The sequence below is a fragment of the Pelodiscus sinensis genome, chromosome 11 (assembly GCF_049634645.1).
Source record: "Pelodiscus sinensis isolate JC-2024 chromosome 11, ASM4963464v1, whole genome shotgun sequence".
NCBI lineage: Eukaryota > Metazoa > Chordata > Testudines > Trionychidae > Pelodiscus > Pelodiscus sinensis.
In genome coordinates, this window is record NC_134721.1 from 33,240,880 (window position 1) to 33,265,390 (window position 24,511).

Consider the following 24,511-nt stretch of genomic DNA (forward strand, 5'->3'; position numbering starts at 1 on the left):
GATATCCCTAGGCCCTTGGCAGAATTGTGTGCACTGGCCCAGCAGAGACGTGCCCCTGAGCTGGGGCCACAACCAGGGCCTCAGTGTTTACCTCTGCACTACACTGGGTTGTGAACCTGGTGGAGATGGGGGGAGTTGAACACGGCCCCTTCTCTCACTCCAAACTGGGGGCTGGGAGTCACAGAGCAGCAGCAGCCAGGTAGGGGGAGAACACAGACAGAACCTCCCCATGTGCGTCCCAGCTCTGCAGTGCTGGGGGTAGATTTACCACAGCCCACCTGTGGGGCACAGGAGTAGCGGTTCTGCAGGCAGGACCCGTCCTCACCAGAGAAGAGGCTGGTTACTCCCTGCAGGCAGGTTTATTGAAATTCCACATTAAAAAATTACAGACAGGAAAAAAGTTACAGTGAAGGGCATTTTATCCACCCATCCACTCCCCCAATACAAAATAATCTGTAGAAGAATAAACGGCTCTTATGTTACATCTGTCCCGGGGGAAGGAGGGACCGTCACACCCAGCTGCTCCCTGCCAAAAACTACAACAATGCAAATCAGTAAAAAATAGGATTAAAAAAGATTGTATATAAAAATAGCCCTTTTTATCCTGCTCTGAGGTTCCCCCAAGAGTAAGCCTCAGATCATAATGGGGGGCACAACAGGTTACCTCCCCAATCTCGCCGTCTGGTGGGGACTGTCAGGGAAGGTTAGTGTACCGCCAGCCACCAGTAGCATTAAGCCACCTGAAAATCTGTGGCCCAGTCCCTGCAGAGGCATCAAGGATGCTGATTTAAAAAAAAAAAAAGTTTAAAAAAAGTATAAAACGAGTGTCTTAGTGTATTTGCAGTGGCCTGCCCTGTGTAGCCCCCCACCCCTGCACCCCCACCTCCTAGAACACCCCGAAAGCAGAGACTTTACGTGCCCCACTGGCCCATGCACAGTGCACAGATGCACAGTGCCACCTCCCTCCCCCCCGCAGTACATGCTGGTTGGATGGGGGTGCAGAGGTGCTGGGGCGACTCCCCGTCTCAGCAGTGGTCTCCCCAGCAGGGTGGCTGGGGGGGCCACATCTCCCAGCACAGCGTTCTGGGCAGCAGAAGCTTCGTACCAGGCCTCCCTGCCATTTCACAGCATGGTGCTCTCATCCTCTTCCTGAGGGGCAGCAGGAGGGTGCCCATTGCTCACCCCCACCTCCAGCTCGGCTTGGAGGAAGCGGCGGATCTCCTGGGGCAGCAACTGTGCTTCCAGCTCACATTCTTGCTCCAGCTTCTCCACCAGCTGTATGGAAGGGGGAGAGGGGTGTTGGTGGAGGACACGAGAGGAAAGACCCCGCCCCCCGCCACTGCACAGCAGCACTTGGGCCTGGAGCTGCAGTCACCCCTCCATGCTGCATGATGGGTCCATGGCTCCTCCCCTTGCAGCAAGCATCCATGGCTCCCCAAATCCCCTTTTGTCCCCCACCTGCTGCATTCACTCCCCCAGGGTTTCCTCTGCTGTGACGATTGGGCCTATGGGAGACACCCCCAGGTGCTGCCACTCTCCCCGCCCCACTCACCCTGGGCACCTCTTCCTCAATTTGCTGTAGGATCTGCTGGTGCCCGGCCACAAGCTTCTCCTGGCGCCGCTTCTGGGCCTCATCCAGCTGCCGAGCAGGGGCAAGAGAATGTTATGGGGGAGCGGCCCAAGGGCAAAAGGTGCAGTGATCCAGCGAATGAAGGAGGGGCAGGACTAGCAGGAGAGATGCCCCCACTGATGTTCAGAGCTTGTGGGATCCCACGTATCTGTGGGGCAGCTGGCTATCCTCTCCCCCCAAATGGCCAACGCAGGGAGCAGACCGAGACATTGGGGGGCACTCACCCTGCGGATGGAGTTCACTGACTCATTGATGTGTCTCCTGTTAATCTCTGTCAGCTCTCTGCAGGGATGGGAGGAGGAAGAGACAGTCAGGTGGGACTGAGCCCCCAGCACAAGGCTCTGTGGGCCCAATCCCCAAAGTGGCACAGGGATCCATGCCCCAGGATTCCTATTGTCTCCCTGCCCCACCGCCCCCATGTGTAATGAGGTCCACAGGGCAAGCCCAGTCCCAACCCCACCCTCACTAGCCCCTTTCCCCCCTCAGCAGCTCACGCCTCTCCTCCCCACCCACCCCTGCCACTCACGCATCTTTCTTCTGCTTCTCCCGGGATTTGGCCTCCGTGATGCTGTTGTGTCGCTTGCGGTCCAAGATTTTCTGCAGCTCCTTCTTTTCCCTGGGGAAGGTTGAAGAGGTCTATTAGCCATGGGGGTGGGAGAGAGGGGGGCCGCAGTGTGTTGGGTAAATAGTGCCATCACCTGTCTCCACCCCCAGTACCCACCTTTCACTTGTCTCCTTGACTCGCTTGAGCTGGGCAGCCTGGCACTCCAGGGCAATTTCCCGTAGCCGCTGCTGGGCCTTGTGGGTGAGTGGGGGCAGACAGGAGGGATAACAGGGCATTTGCAGTTAGATCCCCAAATTCTCCTCCCAATGTTAGCCATCCCGCACTGCCCCCCACCAAAGCACTCCCCTTGCATTCCACCCCCCGGGACCAGCCCCTCCCTGCTCCTGGAACCCCACCCCATGTGCGGTTCCCCCAACCCCTAATGGGGGGGTATCTTTTGGACCTGCCCTGTGCCTTCCTCCAGAAGGGAACCTGTTTGAGTTGCCCCTTAGTCCCATGCTCCCCTCGCCTTCCTGGGTACCTGTCGCAGGTGCTCTATTTTGCAGGCTCTCTCCATCTGGTGCTGGGTTTCTCGCAGCTGCAGAAGTCCACGCATCTGCCCCTCCTGCAGTGCCAGCTTCTGTCGGGACACCTCCTGCTCCAGCGCCTCCAGCGAGCCGTTGGCACTGCAAGGGACAGAGCGTTGGCATGACAAGGCCTGGGTGGTGGACTGGGGGGCACTGCCAGAGCTAGTGGGGGAGCCAGGCTGTGAGTCGGGATTGAGGGGCAGCAGTGGGGCTGGGACAGCAGGGGCTGTGGGAGAGGCAGCAGTAGGGGCTGCAGGTCAGGACTGATGGACACTGGCAGCGCCGCGAGGGGACACTCACTCCTGGTGCCCACGGCGCAGGCTCCGCTCCACCTGGGAGCGGCGCCGGAGGCTGTCACTGTGCAACTGGTTGGCCCGGGTGCTCTGCTTCTTGTTGAGGCTGGAGATGTTCTTCATGTGCTTCTTGCGTAGCTCCTTGAGCTCCCGGTACTGCTTCTTCAGCAGCTTGATGAAGCCCTTTTGCTTCCGCAGCTCCTCCAGGGTTTGGGGGGCCACCTCTGGAACAGAGGAGGGTCTCAGCATCCCCCAGGCACTGCATACACATGCCCTCGGGTGGGTCATGGAGGGCTGGCAACAGCAAAGATGATTCCTCTTCCCCCTTCCCCAGGCAGAGGGATGCACTATCCTTGGGCAGTGGTTACTGCTCCGTAGCTGCCCCTCGCTCTGGAGCAAATCTTACCTGTGAGGACGCTGGCAATGAGGTCGTCCCTTTGCCCTGCAGGGGGGAGGATGCAGCGGTGAGTGGGGCATAAAGAAACCCCCCCATCTCTTTCAACCCTGTCCCCCCACAACAGTTATGGCTCTGAAGGCATCTCGGCCATTATGCCCCCTGACTTCTCATCACAGGAGAATCCCATTCTCATGCTGCTTGTGACCCCCCCCTCACAGGGAATGCTCCCTCCCCCACACGAGGGGAGTGTCTAGACTATAGGGTTTTTTCGAAAAAAACTTCCCCTGCATCTAGACTGCTGCCGTGTTCTTTCAAAAGTAAATCGAAAGAACGCGGCAGTTTTTTTGACCGCGGAAAACCTCGTTTTACGAGGAAGAATGCCTTTTTTCAAAAGTGCTCTTTCGAGAAAAGGCGCTATGTAATGCAAACTGTGCTTTTTCGAAAGAGAGCATCCAAACTGCCTGGGTGCTGTCTTTCAGAAAAGCAGCTTGCTTTTTTGAAAGTACTGCTTGTAGGCTAGACGCTCTTTTTCGAAAGAGGCTTTTTCAAAAGTATCTTTCAAAAAAGCCTCTTTCGAAAGAGGCTTGCAGTCTAGACATAGCCTAAAGGGAGTCCTACCCTCAGAGGGTGCTTCCCCCCACTTATAACCATGCCCCCACAATGGGAACAGCAATCAGAGCTCCCCCTTGCCTGGGCTGGCGACACTGGGGTTGCCGGCAGGGGGCAGCAGGGCAGTGGGTGGCTGTCGAGGGTCCGTGGGGGGCTCAGCCACTACATCAGCTCGCTGCTTTCCGGGTGTTTCCCGCGGCTTCTCTGCACTCTCCTGGGGAAGAGAGGGGTTCCATGACGGATTCAGTGGGGACACAGAGTCACCCCTCAACCTGCCCCCAAAACCCCCACCACTGAAACTCCCTTCTATTCCCCCACACGTGGAGTGGGATCCTATCCCTCACCAGTATCCCGTTATGCTCCAGTCCAGATCCACTGCCCCGTACTTGCCCCAAGCACCACCCATCCGATACCCTACCCCCCTTCTCTCTCAGAGCCACTACTGCACAGGCCTTCCCTCCCAGAGCCAATGGCCCCTCTCCCCACCTTGGCCCATCCCTCATCCCACTCACCTCGCTTTCTCCCATCAGCGCCACCAGCTGTTTTGCCCGCTGGTCCATGAGGCTGACATGTTTGATGGGGTTGATCAGGGCCTCTGCGTAGTCTGAGGGGTAGAAATGGGGAGTAAAGGATGCACAGGAAGGACTTTCCCCCCCAGTTCCCCTCCCCTCAACATTGCAGGCCACACAGACACCCTCTTCCAGAGACACCCCACCAGCCAGCCCCACAGTAGGATGCCCTCCCATCTGTCCGTACCCTGGTGGTCGTCCGGGATATAGTCATTGGCTTCTGTGTAGACCAGCAGGGCAGGCAGGCTCAGAGGCTGGTTGCTCTCACTACGCAGGCAGATGTAATGGTACCCTGGTTGGGACGCCATAGAGACAGGAGGGAGGGTCAGATCAGACCAAATTGGGGGGCAACCTGGGATTTTATGGGGGCATGGTGCCCCCCAGCATTATTGGGGGCTGGGCAGGGAGTGCCACCATCCTTGAGGGACAAGGACAAGGCTGCCAACAGAAGGGATCCTAGGGCAGGTGGGCCAAAAGAGCTTCAGGGTGGGGGAGGAGTAACTGTAGGGGGCAGGAGTAATGCATCCTGGAGCAGAGCAGGGGAAAGCAGCACCTCCTGCACCCTGCTTGCCTGGAGCAGTGCACGATGGGACCAGGCCAGGATCCCAGAGTGGATCATGAGGTAATTTGCACCTCCCCATCACCAAGGTGACAGGTCTGGAGCTCACTTCAGGGGGTTCTGAGCAATTCTCATGTCACAAATCCTGCCTCCATTGCCTCAGTGACGGGCCTAGAGCAATGCCTGAGGGGACCAGGCCCAGCACTCGTGGGGGGAGGCTGTGGGGTAACCAGCACGTCCCATGTCTCCCAGCCGTTGCCTTGGTGAATGGTGGGGTGGGGGCAGGGACCCCAGGAGGCTCCGCTTACCGGACCGGATGGCAGAGACGGGCAGGATCCGGTGCCCGACGAATTTACCCCCCTCCTCAAAGACAGCAATGCGCAGGGACGCCAGTGTGGGCAGCACCACCTGGAGGAGCAAAGCGGGGGTTAGATGCTGCCCCTGGGACCTACACCTGGGCTGGGTCAGAGGCTGGACCTTCTTCCAGCCCTGCCTACTCAGTATTAGCAGCTGCCCCCTGCTCCTCCCACCCCTGCTCCAGGGCCCGTACCTTGGGGAAGACGAAGGGCTCCTCGTCCCAGACGGGGTTGAAGGAGTTCCCCTGGGACGGGCGTGTCCGGAACTTGCGCTTGGTGTCCACAGGGAGGCCAAACATGTCCACTTCCACGTAGATTCCCACCCGCTTGTCTGACAGGAACTGCCCCGAGATTATCTGGGTGGAAGAGGTTGAGAATTGCTGGCGACCTGCAAATACCTCCAATCCTCCCTCACACTCCCCAAGTGCCCCCTGACTAGCCCCAGCCCCATAGACCCCTGTGTGCCTGACCCACACCCCTGCCCTCATTCCCACGAGGAGGGGCTGGTACCCATCAGCCCCCTGCTCTTACCTTGACCTTGACTGTGTTGGCCACAATACCATCCACGATGTTCTCCGTGAAGGGATCGAAGGGCTTGTCCTCGCGCCGCATGAACTCGGGCTTCAGCAGGTACCCGCTGCGCCGATTGTACTCAAACATGCCCAGGTTCAGCTGCATTGGCAGGTCTGGAGGGTGACAGTGCCCCCATGCGGAGGTGGGGGTTAGGGGCAGGGCACTGAAAGATCCTCAGGGAGTTGGGCTGGGGAATTTCTCACCCCCCCCCCCGCCTTCACTGGCATTATCTCAATTGGGGGGTTGCAAGATTAATGGCACCAAGAGGGAGGTGCTGAGGGAACATGACACAGTAACTACTCCCAGGGAACCCAGCACCAGGGATTGAAAGGCGCGGGCACAGCGGGGGGCAGCCCACAGGACAGCAGGGGTCTGTGGGTCAGGACTGAGGGGGACCCTCACCAAGAGACTGGAAGTTGAGTGCTACCATCTGGCAGCCAGCGTTCCAGAAGAGCTGGGGCATGTAATTGGAGGAGTCGACCCGTGTGCCCTTGGGGTAGATGCGGCTTAGTTGCTTCTTGTTGTATCTGGGCACGTGGCGGGGTGTCAAGGAGCAATGGGAGACAGTGGCCAACAGCCCCCCAGGAGCCTCGCCCCTACCTTGCAGATCATGGTCTTCTGTCCTCCCACTCCTCTCTGCCCGTCCCAAACCCACACTCCTTTCCCTGCCCTCCCCAGTATCCTCCCACCCCTCCCTGCCCATCCCTACCCTCCTTTTCCCTGCTAGCTCCACCAAACCCACCTCTGCCCTTCCCACTAAATCCCACTCCTCCCTGCAGCTCCCTGCCCCCAGCAGGATACTCGACAAACTCCATGGGGCTCTTGGTCAGCTGCTCCAGCCCCTTGGTTTCCACGAAGGACGACATCTCAAAGGACTTGTTCCGCTCTGGGGCAGTAAGGGGGAAAGCATTAGTGCCCCCTGTGGAAAGAACTCCTTCCTGCAGCATCAGCTCCCCCCACTACACCCCGATGAGCAACGCCCAACCGGCCCTCCTGAGCCCCCCTAGACAGCCTGCCCAATAGCCCCTCAAATTCTCCTCCCCAAACCACCACACCCCATCGTCCTCACAGACATCCCTGCTCACTTCTTCATCCTAGCGCCCCTTGGCCCTCAAACCCTATCCCCCCCCCCAATTCCCTGAGCATTCTGCCCCCTACCAAACACACTGCACAAAGAGCTCCTGCCCCCCCACTATTAGACCTAAGCACCCCACATTTCTCTGCCCCCCAGGCAGTCCCCAAGCCAACACTCACTGCTAGCCGCGTGGAAGGATTTGAATTTGACAGGTTCAATGTAGTTCACCAGCGTGGACATCTCTTCGGTAGCATTCACCTCACTGCTGGCCGTGCCCTGCGGGGTGGGGGAGAGGCGTTAGGGCAGACAGCTGGAGATCCTGAGGCCACTTCCCCAAGAGGCAAAGTCCTCTGCAAAGGTTTGGGGGCGGGGGCAGGCACAGCTGGCTCTCGACCCCCACAGCTGCCATCTCACCTCCTAGCCACCCCCACCCAGTAACCCCCTATGTTGTAAACCAGGGGACAGGCAGGGAGAGACCACTCCCGAGGAGAGTGCCCAGAAATGGAACACCCATGGCCCCCTTTTACCTCATCTGTTGTGGGCTTCTTAGGGTCTGGCTGCTCTTCCTCCTCCTCATCTTCGCTCTCAGCCTCCCGGTCTGGGGGGTGGGGGAAAGAAATGTTAGAAACCCTGAACCATCGCTCCCCTTAACCCTTCAACAGTCACTTTACCCCCTGCTCACCCCACACTGACCAGGGAGATCTGCCTTAGCGCTCCCAGGCCTCCCCACACTCCCCTACACAGGAGTGTCACCCCAGTGCTCCAGCCCCAAACTCCTAACTCTTTCCACGGCCCGCCCTCTACTTCAGCCTGTTACTCAGACCCCTCCTCCCACCCCCCCATCCAGGGAGACGTTTAGGGATGGGATGTGCTTCCCCCACTCACCGATAGATTTGCGGGGCTCTGCCAGCTTGGCCAGTCTTTCCGGCGGCGCCTTCTCCTCCCCATTGGCAATAACTGGGAGGGTGGCCCCCTTGTGCTGCTCCACATAGGAGGAGCCTGGAGGAGGGGGAAGGCTGTGAGCACCATAGAACTGAGGGGAGGGCCTCCAGGTACCCAGTGGGACAGGAAATGGAGGGTAGACTCCAAATCTAAAAGGGTGTTTGTCTGTGAAGACCCCATGACAGAGCCACAGCACCCATTCCCCTCTGCTGAGGAAATCTGAAAGGGGGGAGCATACTGCATGGATGGGGGGAGCAGGGAGATCACAGCAGAGCCTGAAAGGGAACCACTGCTCAATTCCACCCTCAGTAGCTGGGCCGAGCTGGTCTATACCTAAGCTGTCCCTGAGGGAGGTGGGAGAAGAGGTAGCGAGTCAAGAGTCCCTGTCAGGAGACAGAATGAGGGTGCACTGGACAGGGCAGTGAGGGCACATCCGGGGGGGTGTATCCAGCAGGGGGATGGCACGAGCTGGGGAAGGGTATGTACCTGGGTGGAGGTGAATCCAGGATACATACCCTAGAAGGGGGGGCAGCACTGTCTGGGGAGGGGCATGTATCCAATGGGATAGGGAGCAGATACGTACCTTCTGGGAGCGAAGGCAGATCCCCAAGGCCTGGCCCAGCATCGCTCACTGTGGCCTCCAGTAGGCGCTTGCGGATGCTGCTCCCCTCAGGGCCCTTGCTTGCCCGCCGCTCCCGCCGCTTCTTGTTCTTCACCAGGATGCGGCCCATCAACTCCTGGGGGCTGGGCAGAGCCATGCCTGGTTGCAGCTGGTGGGGACGAGGTTTAGAGCAGGGCCAGCCGCCACAGGGGGATGGAAGCCGCAGGGACACCCTATTCTTCTGCCCCCACAAGCCCCACTGATCTAACTCCCTGCTCCAGACAACCTGTCTGCACCTCCATCCCCAGATCCTCATGACTCCTTCCCCCCAGGAACCTCCCCACTTCCCCACACTCTCCCAAATTTCCCAAGCCTGACCCCCCAGCTTCTTGATACACTTGCCCTCTGCTCCCCATTCCTGGTACTCCTCTTCCTCTCTCCATTTCCCGCACTCCCATGCCTGACACCCCCCTTCTTTGCCCCCCACTTCTGCTGCCTCACCGGGTATTTCTCAAGGGGTTCGATCAGCAGAGCCTCCCCGAAGATGCTGCGACAGTACTCAGCCATCTTAGCCTGCTGCTTGGCCCTGCAGGCAGAGGGAAGGGCCATGAGACCTACGGAGCCCCATGGGCTGTGTCCCAGAGAGCACTGGCAGCAGCAGGAGGGGACGCATAGGGATTACTCACGAGTCAACATGGTTCTCAAAGGACAGGATGACAGGGAACGGGGAGGTCTTGAAAGAGCTTTCAGCAATGGCCTCGATCACCTCCTAGAGCCGGGGGAGACCAGAGTCAGGGCTGGCATAACAAGGGGCTGCCAGCAGGGACTGAGGGCACCAACAGGGCTGGGAGAGTCCAGGACTGGAACACCATGGGGCTATGGGTCAGGAGCCCAGGACTAGGGGATCCCTAGTTTCTTAATGGAATCTCCGCGGTCCTGTTGCAGCTGCCATAAGCAAACTAGAGAGCTGTGGGGATTATATTACTGTGGGGGGAGCCAAACGGGACACAAGGCCCTGCTCAAAGGGCGGTTATCCGTGTTTTGCTCTCCCGGGGGGGAGGGGGGGGAGTATCCAAGGGAGATTTAGGTCTGAGGCAGAACATTCAGGCTGTGGGACAGGCTTCCAAGGGAGGCTGGAGGCGGCTTTAACAAACCCTGTCAGGGAAGGTGGAGATGTCCTGGTCATGCCTCAGTGCAGGGGGCTGGACTTGGTGGCCTGTAGTGGCCCCTCCAACCCACAAAGCAAGGAAGGGTTCCAGTGGTGCCTTGGTCAGTACCTTGAAGGGGATCTCAGTGGTCATGGTGAAGCCATGCGTGATGAAGGGCTCCTCATCCTGAGGCCGCCCCTTCCAGCAGTCAAGCTCGATGCAGCGGCAGCCACTCAGCAGCACCTGTCGATACATCTCCACAGAGGAGTTCCCCGTCAGCTGGCCCGCTGCGGCGGGGAGGGAAACGTGTCAGCATCAGCACCCCATGGACATCCTGACCCCTCCCCAGCTCCATATACAACCCATAGACCTCTGCCCCGCTCAAACACACAGCCCTGACCTTGTCAACCCACCCATTCCATAGCTCCCTCCCAGCCCCAATACTCGAATCACAGACCCGTCTCGTCCATAGGTACAGACACACCCCTCACAGCCCCAAACACAGCCTCTGAACACAAACCCAGAGAGATCGCCAACCCCCAGACCTGCCCACACACTTCGCATGCTGTCTCTTTTTCCACACACCCACCACCACAGGGAGGAGAAACGGGGACAATGCCCAGAATCTATAAGGGGGCAGATGCTAGGGACCTCTCTAGGGGCACTTGAGGTCCCCCAGACTTGCACAGTGGTTGAGGAGCTCAAAGGTGCTAGGGGAAGGCTCCCCCAATACCTCTGAGGTAGGTGTTGTGGGAGCAGCAGATAGTTCAAGCCCCCCCACACCTGAGGGAGCGATTTACGGCAGATAGTCTGGAGTGTTGGGATATACCTGTGAAGTAGGTGTTGTGGGAGAGGTTAATGGGAGGGAAGCCAGTGGGGCCGTATCTGTGAGGCAGACGGTATGGGAGAGATGAAAGAGTAAAAGAAACATGGCGTGGCCAAATGGACTGTAAGGTGGAGAGACAGCTGGCAAGACTGTCGGACTTAACAGATAGCGATCAACAGCTCAACATCCAGCGGAGTGCCCCAGGGGTCAGTCTTGGGACTGATTTTGTTCAACATCTTCACTAATGATCTGGATGATGGGATGGATCACAGCGGACACTAAGCTAGGGCAAGAGGTGGATACGTTGGAGGATAGGGGGAGGGTCCAGAGTGACCTGAACAAATTGGAGAAGTGGGCCTAAAGCAACCTGATGAGGTTCAACAAGAGCAAGTGCAGAGTCCTGCAGTTAGGATAGAAGAATCCCAAGCACTCCTACAGGCTGAGGCCAATGGGCTACGGGGCAGTTCTGCAGAAAAGAACCTGGGAATTACAGTGGATGAGAAGCTGGATACAAGTCAACAATGTGCCTTTGTTGCCAAGAAGACTATCAGCATATTAGGGTGCATTAGGAGGAGCACTGCCAGGAGATCCAGGGAAGTGATTATTCCCCTTTATTCAGCACTGATGAGGCCACATCTGGAGTACTGTGTCCAGTGTTGGGCCCACCCCAAAAAGGATGTGGACAAATTGGAGGAGTCCAGCAATTAAAATGATTAGGGGGCTAGGCACATTTTTTATGAGGTGAGACTGGGGGAACTGGGCTTATTTAGTCTGTAGAAGAGAAGAATGAGGGTGGATTTGACAGCTGCCTATAACTACCTAAAGGGGGTTTCAAAGAAGATGGAGCCAGGCTATTCTCAATGGTGGCAAACGGCAGAACGAGGAACAATGGTCCTCATTGTTGCAGTGCGGGGAGGTCTAGGTTAGATACTAGGAAACACTATTTCACTAGGAGGGTGGCGAAGCACTAGAATGGGTTGCTTAAGGAGGTGGTAGAATTTCCATCCCTAGAGGTTTTTAAGTCCCGGCTTGACAAAGCCCTGTTTGGGTTGATTTAGTTGGAGTTGGTCCTGCTTTGAGCAGCAAGTTAGACTAGATGGCCTCCTGAAGCCTCTTCCAACCCTAATCTTCTAATTCTATGAGGGGTCATTTGGGAGTGGACTGGGGGGACTGTAACTGTGAAGTGGGTGTTGTGGGAAGGGTTGATAGGGGGTGGTCTGGGGGGGAGTGTTCCTGTGAGGTGGGTGGTGTTCTTCTTCACACAGCACATAGTCAGCCTGTGGAACTCCTTGCCAGAGGAGGCTGTGAAGGCTAGAACTAAAACAGAATTTAAAGAGAAGCTAGATAAATTCATGGAGGTTAGGTCCATAAAAGGCTATTAGCCAGGGGGTAAGAATGGTGTCCCTGGCCTCTGTTTGTCAGAGGCTGGAGATGGATGGCACAAGACAAATCGTTTGATTATTGTCTTCAGTCTACCCCCTCCGGGGCACTTGGTGCTGGCCACTGTCAGCAGACAGGCTACTGGGCTAGGTGGACCTTTGGTCTGACCCAGTACGGCCATTCTTATGTTCTTATGTTGTGGGAGGGGTTGATGGGAGCGATCTGGAGCGGGGGGGGGAGGGGAGAGTGTACCTGTGAGGTGGGTGTTGTGGGAAGGGCTGACGGGGGGCAGATATACCTTTAAAGTAGGTGTTGTGGAAGGAGTTGATGGGAGTGGTCGGGGGGGGAGTGTACCTGTGAGGTGGGTGTTGTGGGAGGGGTTGAGGGGGGGCAGTCCAGAGGGTGGGTGTCCCTAGGAGGCAGGGGTTGGTAGAGGGGGTTGTCTGGGTGGGCCGTACCAGTGAGGTAGGTGTTGTGGGAGGAGTTGATGAAGTAGCTGCTCAGTGGCTGGCTCATGTCGTCGCTCAGGTCCAGCTTTTCAGGGGGGACGATGCTGTTCTCCTCCCCCCCCAGGTAGCGCCCGAACCCCTCCATCGACATCTGGTCTGGGGAGCAGGGGGTTAGTGAGGATTACCAGCCTCCAACACCACCACACTGGGGCCAGGCCTCCCACCCCCCCACCATCATTACCCTCCTTAGTCTCCCTCAGTGCCCATGCCCATCCCACCCCAGCCTTGTCCCAGGGCTCCCCCCAGCCCTGCCATCTGCACTCAGGTTCCAGTCCTGCCCCTGTGGTCCTCCCTCCTCCCCCCCCCACCCCAGGGGCTCACCACGCTCCAGGAACTGGCGGTTGGTCTCGTATTTATCGATGAGCTGGCGCACCTGTGCGCGGCTGAGGGGGGGGTACAGCACTTCGTTCAGCCGCGGGTCCCGCTGCCGCTGGTTGATGAAATCCATCAGCTGGTCCAGGCTCAGGTAGGGCTTCCCCTTCGCCCCACTGGGGGGGCAGAGATGTTACCCACCAGGCAACCCCACCCCCAACAGCACCCCTCCATCTGGCAAGGCACCATTATCCCAGTTAGATGCTGAACCCCCTTCCTCCAACCTGCCTGGTGGTTGGGAGCCTTCCTTCCTCACCCCATCTTAGATGCCATCCCCCTCCAAAAAAACATCCCCGGACACACCCCACTGGACAATGGACCCTCTCCAGTCCAGACACCCTCAGCAGGCCCCTACCCTGCTTCCCAGCCTGTGGACCCTCTGCTGCAGCCCCACTGCCCTGCCCAGACACTGGCCCAACATCCCAGTGGCACCATAGGATGGGGGCTGGCACTCACATCTCCAGCAGGATTTTATCAATGTCAGGGCGCAGGCACAGCTTGTTCAGGAAGCGCTCAAAGATCTCCAGGGTGAACTCGTCCGGTTTGATCGACTCACTCTGGGGGGAATAACAAGGGGCCATGTCAGACACTGGGGGCATGAGGCAGCTGGGGGAGGGGCCGTGGGGAGGGACGTACCCGATTGAAGTTAAGACCACAGGACTCTAGAGCCGTCTCCACGCGCTTCTTATCAGCCGAGAACATCTTCAGGATGCTGGGGAGACAGGAAAGTGGGAAGCCTGTGGTCTGGATTGAGGGGTTCCAGAAGAACAAGGGTTGGATGGGGGCTGTGGGTCAGGACTGAGGGGCACCAGCAGAGCAAGGGTTGGGGTGCTGTGGGCTGGGATTGAGGGGTACAAGTAGAGCTCATCTTGGTCAGGGAGTTTGAGGACGCCACCCCTGGGCCTGGTGGGACTCTGGCTGCTCCCTATGGGTATGTCTACACTACCCCGCTAGTTCGAACTAGGAGGGTAATGTAGGCATACCACACTTGCAAATGAAGCCTGGGATTTGAATTTCCCGGGCTTCATTTGCATAAGCGGGGCGCCGCCATTTTTAAATCCCCGCTGGTTCGAACCCCGTGCAGCGCGGCTACACGGGGCACAAACTAGGTAGTTCGAACTAGGCTTCCTATTCCGAACTACCGTTACTCCTCATTTCACGAGGAGTAACAGTAGTTCGAACTAGGAAGCCTAGTTCGAACTACCTAGTTCGAGCCCCGTGTAGCCGCGCTGCACGGGGTTCGAACCAGCGGGGTTTTAAAAATGGCGGCGCCCCGCTTATGCAAATGAAGCCCGGGAAATTCAAATCCCGGGCTTCATTTGCAAGTGCGGTATGCCTACATTACCCCGCTAGTTCGAACTAGGAGGGTAGTGTAGACATACCCTATGACAGTAAAGGAGTGGAAGGCAGGGCAGAAAACTTACTTCTTCACTGGGATCCGGCTCTCCTGGTTCACCTGGAGTTTGAGTCGGGTGTAACTAAGGGGAAGGAAAAAAGACAGAGGTTAGAGAGCAGCAGCGCCTGGCCAAACCCTCTCCACCATGGTCACCTTGGGGGTGGGGGCACCAGCTGTTTGTACAGGGATCCCTTGCCAGGTGCTGGGATGCAGCTGCTTCTGGGGTAGGGTGCAGGGGCTGCATATACAGGGACCCCTTTGCAGATGTGGAGACTTACGTTTTCTGCAGGAAGGTGTTACGAGATGCATTTTGGGCCAGAATGTTCATAGCTAGTTTGAACAGCTCCTCAGTCCAAACCTGGGGGGGAGAGGGGAGAGATGAGCAATTGTAGGGCTGCTGTCTCCTTCCTTCCCTTTGCCAAGGAAGCTCTCTCCTCCACCTGTCAGGAAGCCAGTAGTGTGCATTCCCATAGGCCAGTATCTAGGCACCACCCAGCCCCCAGCCCATCTGAGATGCACCCTCCTGTCTCCAATCCCCACTCATTTGGCAACCCACTCGCAACCTTTGCTCACCCACAGCCCCACTCTCCTCCATTTCCAGCACCCCACACATAGTTGGACCCACCCTCCACAGCCTATTGGCATCCTTCTGCCAGTCTCCCTCTCCCATGGACTCCTCTTCATTCCTCACCCCAAGAACTGTACTAACCCCATGTCCTGCACACCCTTATCCTGGTGCTTACTCCTGCATGTTCACCTTCCCTTACTGGCCAGCTCCCTTCCCCACCCACAACTCCCTCCATTACCCCAGGCACTCAACTGTCCCTTGCATTCACAGCATCCCCTTTCCCACCTCACCCCCATCAGACCCCCTCCAACATCCCCCGCATCACAGATGGCAACACTCTCCATCATTCCCCCTCCTTATTGTCAACCCTAGGCCCCTGCCAGCTGCCCTCACTGCCCCTCACCACCAACCCACCTTGGCCACATCCTCTTGCACCGCCATAAAGTTCAGGAAACTGATGTTGACGAGGTCTGGACCATGCACCACAGTCAGCAGGTTCTCCTCAAGGCGTGCTTCTGAGGCCCCCAACCCCAGAATCTCCCGCAACTTGGGGTCCTGCCAGGGTTGGAGGATGGTGTGAGCTAACAATGCTCTGCCTGCCAGCAGGGGGTGAGCTGATATCACCTCCCCCCAGGAAGAGTGGCACTGGGCAGGCCAGTTAGAGTTAAAAATACCCCCAACTCCAGGCCATCTCTGGGAACAGGAGCCAGTGCCCGGCTCCCCTGCCTTTCCCCTGCTGCATTTTGTAAGATCTCCCAGCACAAGCCAGGATTAGGCCCCCGGTGCATTATGGGAGAATCTCCCAGGTGCCCTAATTCTCTCCCCCATCTGGAATGGTTCCCCTGCAGAAGTGAGGGAAGTGTTAAGCCCTAAGCCTCTCCCAGCTCCATCCTGAGAGCTGTCTTCCCATGACAAGGAATTTGCAGATGCTCCCTAACTGGGGCCCAGAGCAGAGGCGGACATAAAAAGGGAGGAGGTGGAGCTTGGCAGAGATTATTCAGATACCCCTGCAGAGGCTCACTGGCCAGCCGGAAGCTGGGATGGAGGGCTGGGTTAGTTATTGTAGGGTCTCCCCTGGCACACTGGGGACTATATGGGCCAGTTGAATATGAAAGTCTCCCCCCCCATTGTGTTGTCGTAGGATCTACGGTCGCTTGCGAGAAGGGTGGGCTACAGGGTTGTGGTTGTAGGGTCTCCCCGCTGAGTCTGGCAGAGCCCCCTTCCTCACCTTTGGGACTCTGGCATAGCGCCCCGTCCGCGTGTCTCGAATGGAGCTGATGTCCAAGATGTCAACTTCCTGCCAGGGAGAAAAAGAGGGGCAGGGGAAGATGTCCTTAGCGCAGCATGAGCTGGGGCAGTGCAGACCCAGGGGAGGCGGGGTGCCTGCCTAACGGTCCAGGCTCTGGGCATCAATCCCAGCCATATGCAAATCAGCTGCCAAGACAGGCAAATCCTGTGGGAACTGCTGCTGGAGAATCCCCACTGCATTTCCCCTCCCCCAGGCCCAGGACCCGGCAGGACAGGAAGTGGGAGGATGACATAGGTAGTGGGCTATGGGGGCAATGGGAGTCCAGGAGAGGGACCATCTGGAGCCTGGAGGAGGGAGGCAGCCCAAACTCTTGGCAGTGGGGGGAGGGGGGCATTTCCTGCATGATGCCTGGGTGGCTGTACTCCTGGGTCATGGGAAAGGGCAGAGAGGGAGAGGGGACAAGCCAGAAACACTCTCCTTAACACCCCCGCAGGGGGGTGGGGGAACACAGCAGAGATTGGAACCTACCCATGCTCCGCAGCTCAGATAAATATATGAATTTCCACACAGTCCCTTGAGAGAGGACCTACAGGCTGCCCCTCCCCCCTCCACACCAGGGGGTGTCTCAAAACTAGCCACCCTTGGGAAACCAACGTAATTGGGAAGGGATGGGAGAGCTACAAGAGACAAATGGGGAGGAGGGAGGAAGGAGAACTGAATACAGACTGGGTCAAATTCAACTCTCCCACCACTCTGCACCCCTCTACTTCTCCCCTCGGTCCCTCCACTCTCATCCGCTCCCAATCCCACTATTCCCAGGCCTCTGCTTGCTCCCTCTCCCTCAAGAACCACCCCCTTCTAAGAATGCATCAACACCATTAATCAGAGTGCGGGGGTGGGGCACACTGGGAAGACAAGACTGGGGGCAGAGGTGCTCACCCCAGACTGAGCCTGGGGAGGGAGAGGGCAGGCAGGTGACCGCCCCTTGGCACCACCCCAGCAAATTCCTGCCAAACAGGCCTGATGGCTCAGCCCCAGAGTGAGTGACCCAGCCTCCCATGGCAGTTCCAGAAGATCAGCAGCAACAGGCTGAGCTCCTAGCTATTGTAACACCAGCCTGTCCCAGCAGGGGGCACTGTGGGGAGTGGGGTGGGACTGCCAGTGTGGAGGGAGTTCCCATCCAGTGCTAGCCTCGGCCAGCAGCGGGCACCATAGGAAGGGTTGGCTGCGAGGAAGCGGAGGGGGGTGGCGGGCAGGGGACAGCTGACAGACGTTTCCGGCCACGGGGCCTTTCCCGCCTTGTTCCCTGGCTGACCTCGATAAGGGCAGGGAAAGTGCCAAGTGTTTCCGGACTTGGTCATTTCAACAGGGCCCCAATGAGGGGGTGGGGTCCCAGAAACCAGCTTCAGCTCAAGCCATGCAGTACAAGTGCTGCCAGGGCCCTACCATATGGGGCGCATTCCAGTAGAGGAAGAATCCCAAGGGGTCGACCCGCAGCGTCACCAGGGTCTGGGCTGTTGGCTCCTGGGTGCACAAAAAGGAGGGAGTGTCAGCACAATCGGCTCTATTCCTGATCCAGACCCACACCACTAGCCCAGCCCTGGGCTCCCTCCCTCCCCTCCCCCCCAGACAGCTCGGCCAGTGCCCCTCAGCTCCAATATATGGCCCCCAGCTACTCCAGCCCTGGGCTCTATCCCACCTCCCACTTCAGCCAGGGCCCTGCCCTTCAACCCTAATCCACAGCCCCCTCATATACCAGACCACCCCCCCAGCTTGGCCAGTGCTCCCTGATCTGAAGACAACGCTTACCCTAGTGACTTTTTCTGCACATACCTAACCCTCGGGACACTCAGTGCCCCCGGCTCTGTCGAGTCCCCTATCATGCTAGACAGAGGTATTTTTGTTAGGGGTGAGCACACAGGAATAACTGCCCTGGCGAGAGGACATGGGATGCCTGGCCTGGAAGTTCTAGTTGGGGATAGGGAGCATTAGCAGCCACAAGCAGGGGGTGGGAGTGCCCTGATCTGGGGGTCCAGGACCTGCAAAGCCGATGGTAATCCACAGTGAGGGCCCCTCCAAGCCCAGCTGCCCCCATATAGAACTGTTCAGCATCATGAGCAGATCTACCCCTTTCTACTCCAGATTGCCCCTCCTGCCAGAAAGGCAGGGTCTCCCTCCCCCCAATAAAAACAGCTTATAGCCGAACTCCAGGGATCACAAATGCTGGGCAGCGGGCTGGGGGGAGGGTTATTAACCTCCTTGCTTGGAGACGCCCCTTGACTCCCATCCTGGCTCTCCAGGAGACAGGATTCCCCCTAGGCAGCACATTGTTCGGGGGCGGGGGGGGGGGGGGAAATGGAGACCTGATGTGCTTCTTGGTCAATGGCCCCTCTGTGCTTCTGGCTTAAATGCAGAGATCTGGGGGAGGGGGATGCCAGACAATGAGTCAAAAACCCAACCAGAGAGATAGGGACACACGCTGCTCGTAGCTACTCCAGCCCAGCCTCTTCCACTAGGGGGCACTGTAGTAAGTGAGGCAGGAGCCCCCGCTGTGGGGGAGCTCCTAGCTACTCTAGCTCCTCTGCTAGCAGCAAGGGATGCTGTCGAGAACTAGGCAGGAGCTCTGGCTATGGGGGAGCTCTGGGCTACTGGCCTCTTCCAGCTGGGGATGCAGCCTGGAGCACTAGCTGAGGGGATGGGGGCACAGACAGCACCTGTTTCCTGTTCACCTGGGAAAGACCTTGGGCCCCAGATTCAGCCGCAATAAAATAGCATCACAAAGACGCTGGTGCCCCGGGACTTTGCCCCTGAGTGGTGCAAAGGTGGTGGGAAGGGAGTGCCCAACCCTCTCCCCCAGCCTTCCTAGTACCACCCATCCCAGGCAGAGCCTGGCACCGGCTCAGCCTTGAACTTACAAGGTGTGATTTGACAACTACACGTCTAAAATAGCAGGGCCTGCAGGTTGGGATTGAGGGGTGCCATAGAGCCTGGGAAGGAGCCCAGGCTGGGATAGCTGAGGGCTGAGTGCCAGGGCTGAAGGGTATTGACAGAACTGGGGCCGTGGGAAGCACCTTGAGGGCTTGGCCTGGCCACACGCACAGCTGGTTGGGAAGTGCTTGAGGGGTGGAGAGGTGGTTGGCCAAGGACCTGGGAGCTTGTTTCTCTGAGCTGTGCAAACATAGTTAGGATTTCACATCCCACAGGGAAAAAGAAGGGGGGATGCTGGCGCTGGGAGAGGAGGGAGCCAAAGCACAAGAGATTAGAAGAGACTCCACCCCCTCCATCCCTAAATCTGGTCCTCCATGGAAAAGGGGTTGTCATTCCTGGCTCCAAGGGTTCTAAGCTGCTGCCATGTCCCAACCTAGAGGTGGCTACATCTCAGCACTAGGCCCTTATGTGTGAGGAAGGGATGTGGTGGGAGGGCTTGGATAAGGCCAGTTCCCGGGGACAGCTTCCCTACTCCACCCTGTCCACATCATCCCAGCAGCATCCAATTACAGTGTGAGCTTGGGCACCCTGGAGTGTGAAGGATGGATAGGGGCACACTGCTATGGGCTGGGGTGCTCAAGGCTGGGGAGGGAAACCTTCAACTACATAACCCCTGCTACACTTCCACCTCTCACTGCTCCCAGTGATAAGGACAAACACACATGGAGCTGAGAGACCAGGTGCCGGGGACCCTTTGTTCCCCCCCAGCTATGATGGGTTGCCTCCCTCTCAGGACTGGGGAGGGGAACCTGGCCCCCCAGCGAGGGGCAGGCAGAAAGGAAGGAGGGCAAAAGCAGTACTAGACTCAATGAAACCAATCGGGGGAGGGGTCTGCAAGTCAGGACTGGGGGGCTCCTGCACAGCTAGGGGGAGCCCAGGAGCCATGATATCAGGCCGAAGGGCCAGGCAGAGCTGACTCTGTGCCTCGCTAGATGGGGGTCACTCTTCCCCAGAGGGGTCCTCTCTTTGCCATCTCCCACTTCCTTATTTGGCTTTGGGAACTCAGCTCCAAGCCACAGGAGAACTGCTGGGCCTGAGACTGCAAAACCAGCTGGGGTGGGGAGGGGAGCCAGGGAGATCCCACCACCATCCTGGGGTCACGATTGTCATAGTTGCAAGCCTCAGAACTAGCACAGAAATCTGCCCCCACTTGCAGCCCTATTGGCTTGACTCAAGTTGCCCCTGAAAATTTCAAAGTCAAAACAGGCTTATGCCTAGGGTTGCTCCCCAAATATGTCCCCTCCCCCAGGATGCTGGGGCTCAGTGGTGGAGCAAGGGAACCCTCTCTGGAGGGAAGCAGAAAAGAATTGGTGCACAAAGCATGGAGGAATGTGCAGAGGATGAATGGCAGGGCCTTTCCTAGGGTTCAAACAGGAAGATTTGGGGGTTCAGTAGAGTCCTTCCCTTGTAAACCAGTCAGATAGAGCTTGCAAGGGACGCTATTCAGCCCTTCACCTCAAGGCTTCAGAAGGCAGGAATGTGGCTCAGTGTGGCTTTAGGGGGCACAGGACAGCGTTCGATCTGCCTGGGTAGGGTTCTAGGGTGCTAGGCAGGGTCAGAGGGATCTCTCCAGGGACCTGAGGTACATGGCAATGCACTGTCCCCAGGAGGGGTGCAGGAGTGAGGCAAGAAAGACCAGCTGCCTTGCGGGAAGAGGGCAGGGGAGCATCTCCCTCAAGATGTGGAGTGTTCCCCCCAGGGTAATTTCCTCCCACTCTAACTTCCTCACCCATACCAAGTTGCTATTGGGGGGCTTTCTCCTGTGAGAAGTGATGTTAAGGGTCTTCCTCCTGGAGGGACTTCACAGGAAGGAGATAGATGCAGGGGGGTCCCCCCTTCAGGGGAAGGGCGTGCAGGAGAATCTGGGGGTACCTGGGGGAGATCTGTCCAACAGAGAGGGAAATGCCAGGGGGAACTCTCTCGAGGGATGCTGGGAGGAATACGGGGGCTGTGGAAAGCCTCTCTCAGGTCAGGAGCACGAGGTGAAGGGAGGAGGATTTGACTCTCCCAGGAAGGGGGGCAGGTGCAGGCGGTCTCTCGGGCTGGGAGCCGGTCTCTCGGGCGGGGGGGGGGGGAAGGGAGGAGGAGAGGATGCAGGTGGTCTCCTGGGTTGGGGGTGCAGGGCCATCCCGGGCTAGGAGGTGGTCTCTCCTGTGGGGACGCCTCCCGTCTGGGGGCGATCTCCCCGGCAGGGGTGCGGGGGTTTCCCGGGACGGGGCGGGGGAAAGCAGGGCAGGATTCTCCTGGGACAGGCGGGGGCGGGTGTCTTTCCCCCACGACTCACCTCGTCCCATTTGATGAACTTGCTGCCCCGGATCAGAGTCTCAGGGACCCGCAGCGGTTCCAACTGCAGCGAGTGGACCCCTGGGCGCGCCCCGGCCATGGCTGCACCCAGCGCCCCGGGACACCCAACCCAGCTGCTTCGGCCTCTCCTGCGAGAGCTGCGGGCGGGCGGAGCTGGCACAGGCGCGGGGGTGGGGCCGGCTGAAGAGCGCCTTAAAGAAATAGTCGTCGTCCCCCCCCCTTCCCGGAGGGGGTGCTGCCACTTTAAGAAGAGGGAGAGGACAGACTTGGGGGAGGGGCGCTGTCCCTTTAAAAGACAGCGAGGACTGAGGGATTGGCCCTTTAAGGCACTGACGGGGGAGGGGGAGGAATAGCGTCTTCCTCCCCAGGACGGGGCAGCTTCTTAAAGGGACCGCCGCCCCGGAACATACGGAAAGTTTTTCATAGTTTATAGTCCAGGAACATTGACTGGAAGAGCATTGCAGAAATTAGGCTCCAGAAAGGCTTCTTCCCCTCCACCTCCTCCCCAGTGCCGGGGCCTGGAAAGAGACCCTACAATAACAAACCATCCCCCAAGCTCTGCTCTCTGCAGCAGAACGCCCTCTAGCGCCAAACTGGGGCACTGGGGCCAGCACTGACTGAGAGGGGCACGTGCCCCCGACTGAGTTTTCACCCCTCTCCTGCCACCAGTACAGCCCCAAGATGGTGCTAGGGCATTGGGGTCACCACTGCCAGGGAGGGAGAGCGCCCTCTACTGAGCCCCGAGGCGTCACCCTGGGGACTCTTGTCCCCATCCCAGCCCCGCCCCAACCCGCAGAGTGTAAGATATTTAACAGGATCATTGCATAAGCCAGCTTGGCCACCTTCCATAGAGGATACAGCCTTCACTTTCAACTTCCTGAGGGCTGGGGTGATGTGAAGAGCAGCAAGGGAAGGAGCTGCCTCTACGTCCCGCCCAGGCTGGCAATCCCCCCTCTCCATTCCTTTACAGTAGCAGTCTAGCGCCCTCCCCACGCCCCCATGCCGGCTGTACCCGTCCTGCTTCCTGTAGTGTAGGTCCTATCTGTAAACAATACTTTTCATTCTCGAGGGCGTGGATTGATAGGGAGCCACTGGAATAAGCTGATGAGCTACACTCCATACAATAACTCCCCCTCGCCCCCTGGGAATAGCCCCTCCAGGGTTTGAGTCCAAAAGGGCAGTTTGGGGAAGCAGAGATTTAATGAGGGAACTGTGTGGATGTGCTCCTGATGCCAGGTTTAAAGCTATGGGAGCTGGACTTTGGATCTCAGCTAATACTAAAAGTTTGCACACTACAACTCAATAGGGCTCCTCAATGCCCTCTCTTCTCCAAGCTTGCTGGGTACCATTCACCCATCCCCCTCTATTTCAGGGACTCTGCATTTGCCACTACACTCTTGCCTGGGTCTCTGGTTGCCCCCTAGTCCCATAGAATTCCCCATTCTTGTTCTCAAAGCCCTTATGCCAGGGACATTTCTGTGCCCTCATCCCCTCACCCTTCATATTACCTCTGAATCTCTCCTCTCTTTCAGGCTATCAACTACTGGACTAGGGAGTTGTGCTGGAAGATGCTGACTACTGGCACCAATCTGGTCTTTGATCCATAGCCAGTTCCAGACTCAGCTGAAGTTCAGGCTCTCCTAAGTGCCCAGGGCTCAGTGTGCCCCCCATTTCTCCTTTTTGGTTTCCAATTCCTCCCAAACCCAGTCGGTGTCAACCAGGGTTGCCATTTTAGATTGTGACGGGGGAGGGGAGAGTGAAAACATGGGAGGGCAAACTGAGGACAGAGGCTGCAGCAGTGTTACTGAGTATGCTCAGTACAAGCCAAGCACCAAATGGGAAGCAGACCAACTCTAGTCACTCTTCCACACACACTGTACATTGTCTCTATCCAGGGCCTACTAAGGTACTGGAAAACTCTACTTTTTTTGGAAGGCAACTTAGCAGTTAACTGACAGGAGCACTGTATCTAATTCCTGTATAAAAGAAAGAAAATTAAATAAATATTAGACCCACTCAGCTCTAATATTAATATTCTGACATCTTGTGGCAAGTCACTTAAGGGACACTGGTTAGCCTTAAAATGTGAATGTATATTTACTTTGTTACTAACTCTGTGGAGAGAGGCCCCATCAGGACTCCTGGTTTCTATCTCAGCTATGGAAGAAGTGAGGAGGGTCTAGGGCGTTACAGCAAGGGGGCAGATACATTTCAGCTCTATATAAGAACATCAGAATGAGCAGACGAGGTCAGACCAAAGGTCCCTCTAGTCCAGTAACTTGACTCCCAATAGTGGCCAATGCCAGGTGTTTTAGAAGGCATGAACAGAAGGGGCAATCATCATGATCCTTCCCTGTCACCAATTTCCACCATCTCCTGGCAAAAATTCCACAAGTTGATTGTGAAAAAATAATTTATTTTGTTTTAAATTTGCTGCCTATAAATTTAACTGGGTCATCTTCTTGTGTTATGTTAGTGAAGGAATGAATAACATTTCCTTATTCTATTTTTCCACATTATTCATGATTTTCTAGATCTCTAACATGTCTCCCCACCCTTCAGTCTTTTCTTTTCGAAGCTGAAAAGTTCCAGCCTCGTTAATCTCTCCTCAAATGGTAGCTGTTCTTTACTCCCTAATAATTTCTATTGCCCTTTCTGCCTTTTCCAAATCTAATACATCTTTTTTGTTGTTGTTGAGTTGACCTGATCTGCATACAGTATTCAAGATGTGGGCATACAATAACTTTATGTAGAGGCAATATGGTATTTTGTTTTATTATCTATTCCTTTACTAATGATTCTGAATATTATGTTATCTGTTTTAGATTTTAGACTGCCACAGCACATTGAACAGATGTTTTCAGGGCACTATCCACAATGATGCCAAGATCTCTTTCTTGAGTGGTAACAGCTATTTTGTATCTATAGTTAGGATTATATTTTTCCATGTGCATTACTTTACACTTATCAACACTGAATTCCATCTGCCTTTGTGTTGCCCAATCACTCAATTTTGTGAAATCCCTTTGTAGCTCT

The 24,511-nt window shown here is 57.0% G+C and overlaps 1 protein-coding gene across 1 annotated transcript; it reads right to left on the reverse strand.

The window, feature by feature from the left end:
* Window positions 1-335: 335 nt before the first annotated feature.
* On the reverse strand, window positions 336-21,758 carry PLCB3 (phospholipase C beta 3). Its single transcript, XM_075939057.1, has 33 exons — window positions 21,456-21,758; window positions 17,630-17,707; window positions 16,163-16,231; window positions 15,349-15,489; window positions 14,645-14,724; window positions 14,395-14,448; window positions 13,607-13,682; window positions 13,427-13,527; window positions 12,920-13,086; window positions 12,548-12,694; window positions 10,013-10,170; window positions 9,422-9,504; window positions 9,237-9,321; window positions 8,718-8,904; window positions 8,078-8,191; window positions 7,720-7,790; window positions 7,372-7,468; window positions 6,919-7,003; window positions 6,520-6,644; window positions 6,076-6,230; window positions 5,739-5,900; window positions 5,497-5,596; window positions 4,817-4,921; window positions 4,573-4,664; window positions 4,142-4,274; window positions 3,461-3,496; window positions 3,062-3,278; window positions 2,716-2,860; window positions 2,352-2,428; window positions 2,157-2,246; window positions 1,855-1,912; window positions 1,553-1,639; window positions 336-1,275 (listed from the first exon to the last, which is right to left on the reverse strand). The coding sequence occupies exons 1-33, from the start codon at window positions 21,552-21,554 to the stop codon at window positions 1,123-1,125; spliced, it is 3,627 nt and encodes a 1,208-aa protein (XP_075795172.1). The 5' UTR covers window positions 21,555-21,758; the 3' UTR covers window positions 336-1,122.
* Between the last annotated feature and the right edge of the window lie 2,753 nt (window positions 21,759-24,511).

Bases quoted from the DNA above. Each gene is read 5' to 3' on its own strand.
- PLCB3 (XM_075939057.1), bottom strand. From the start codon at position 21,554: ATGGCCGGGGCGCGCCCAGGGGTCCACTCGCTGCAGTTGGAACCGCTG. The intron at 16,232-17,629 runs GTAGGGCCCTGG...TCTCCCTGGCAG, and splicing joins ACTGGAATGCGCCCCATATG to GAAGTTGACATCTTGGACAT. The intron at 8,905-9,236 runs GTGAGGCAGCAG...CGTCCCCACCAG, and splicing joins AACCCCTTGAGAAATACCCG to CTGCAACCAGGCATGGCTCT.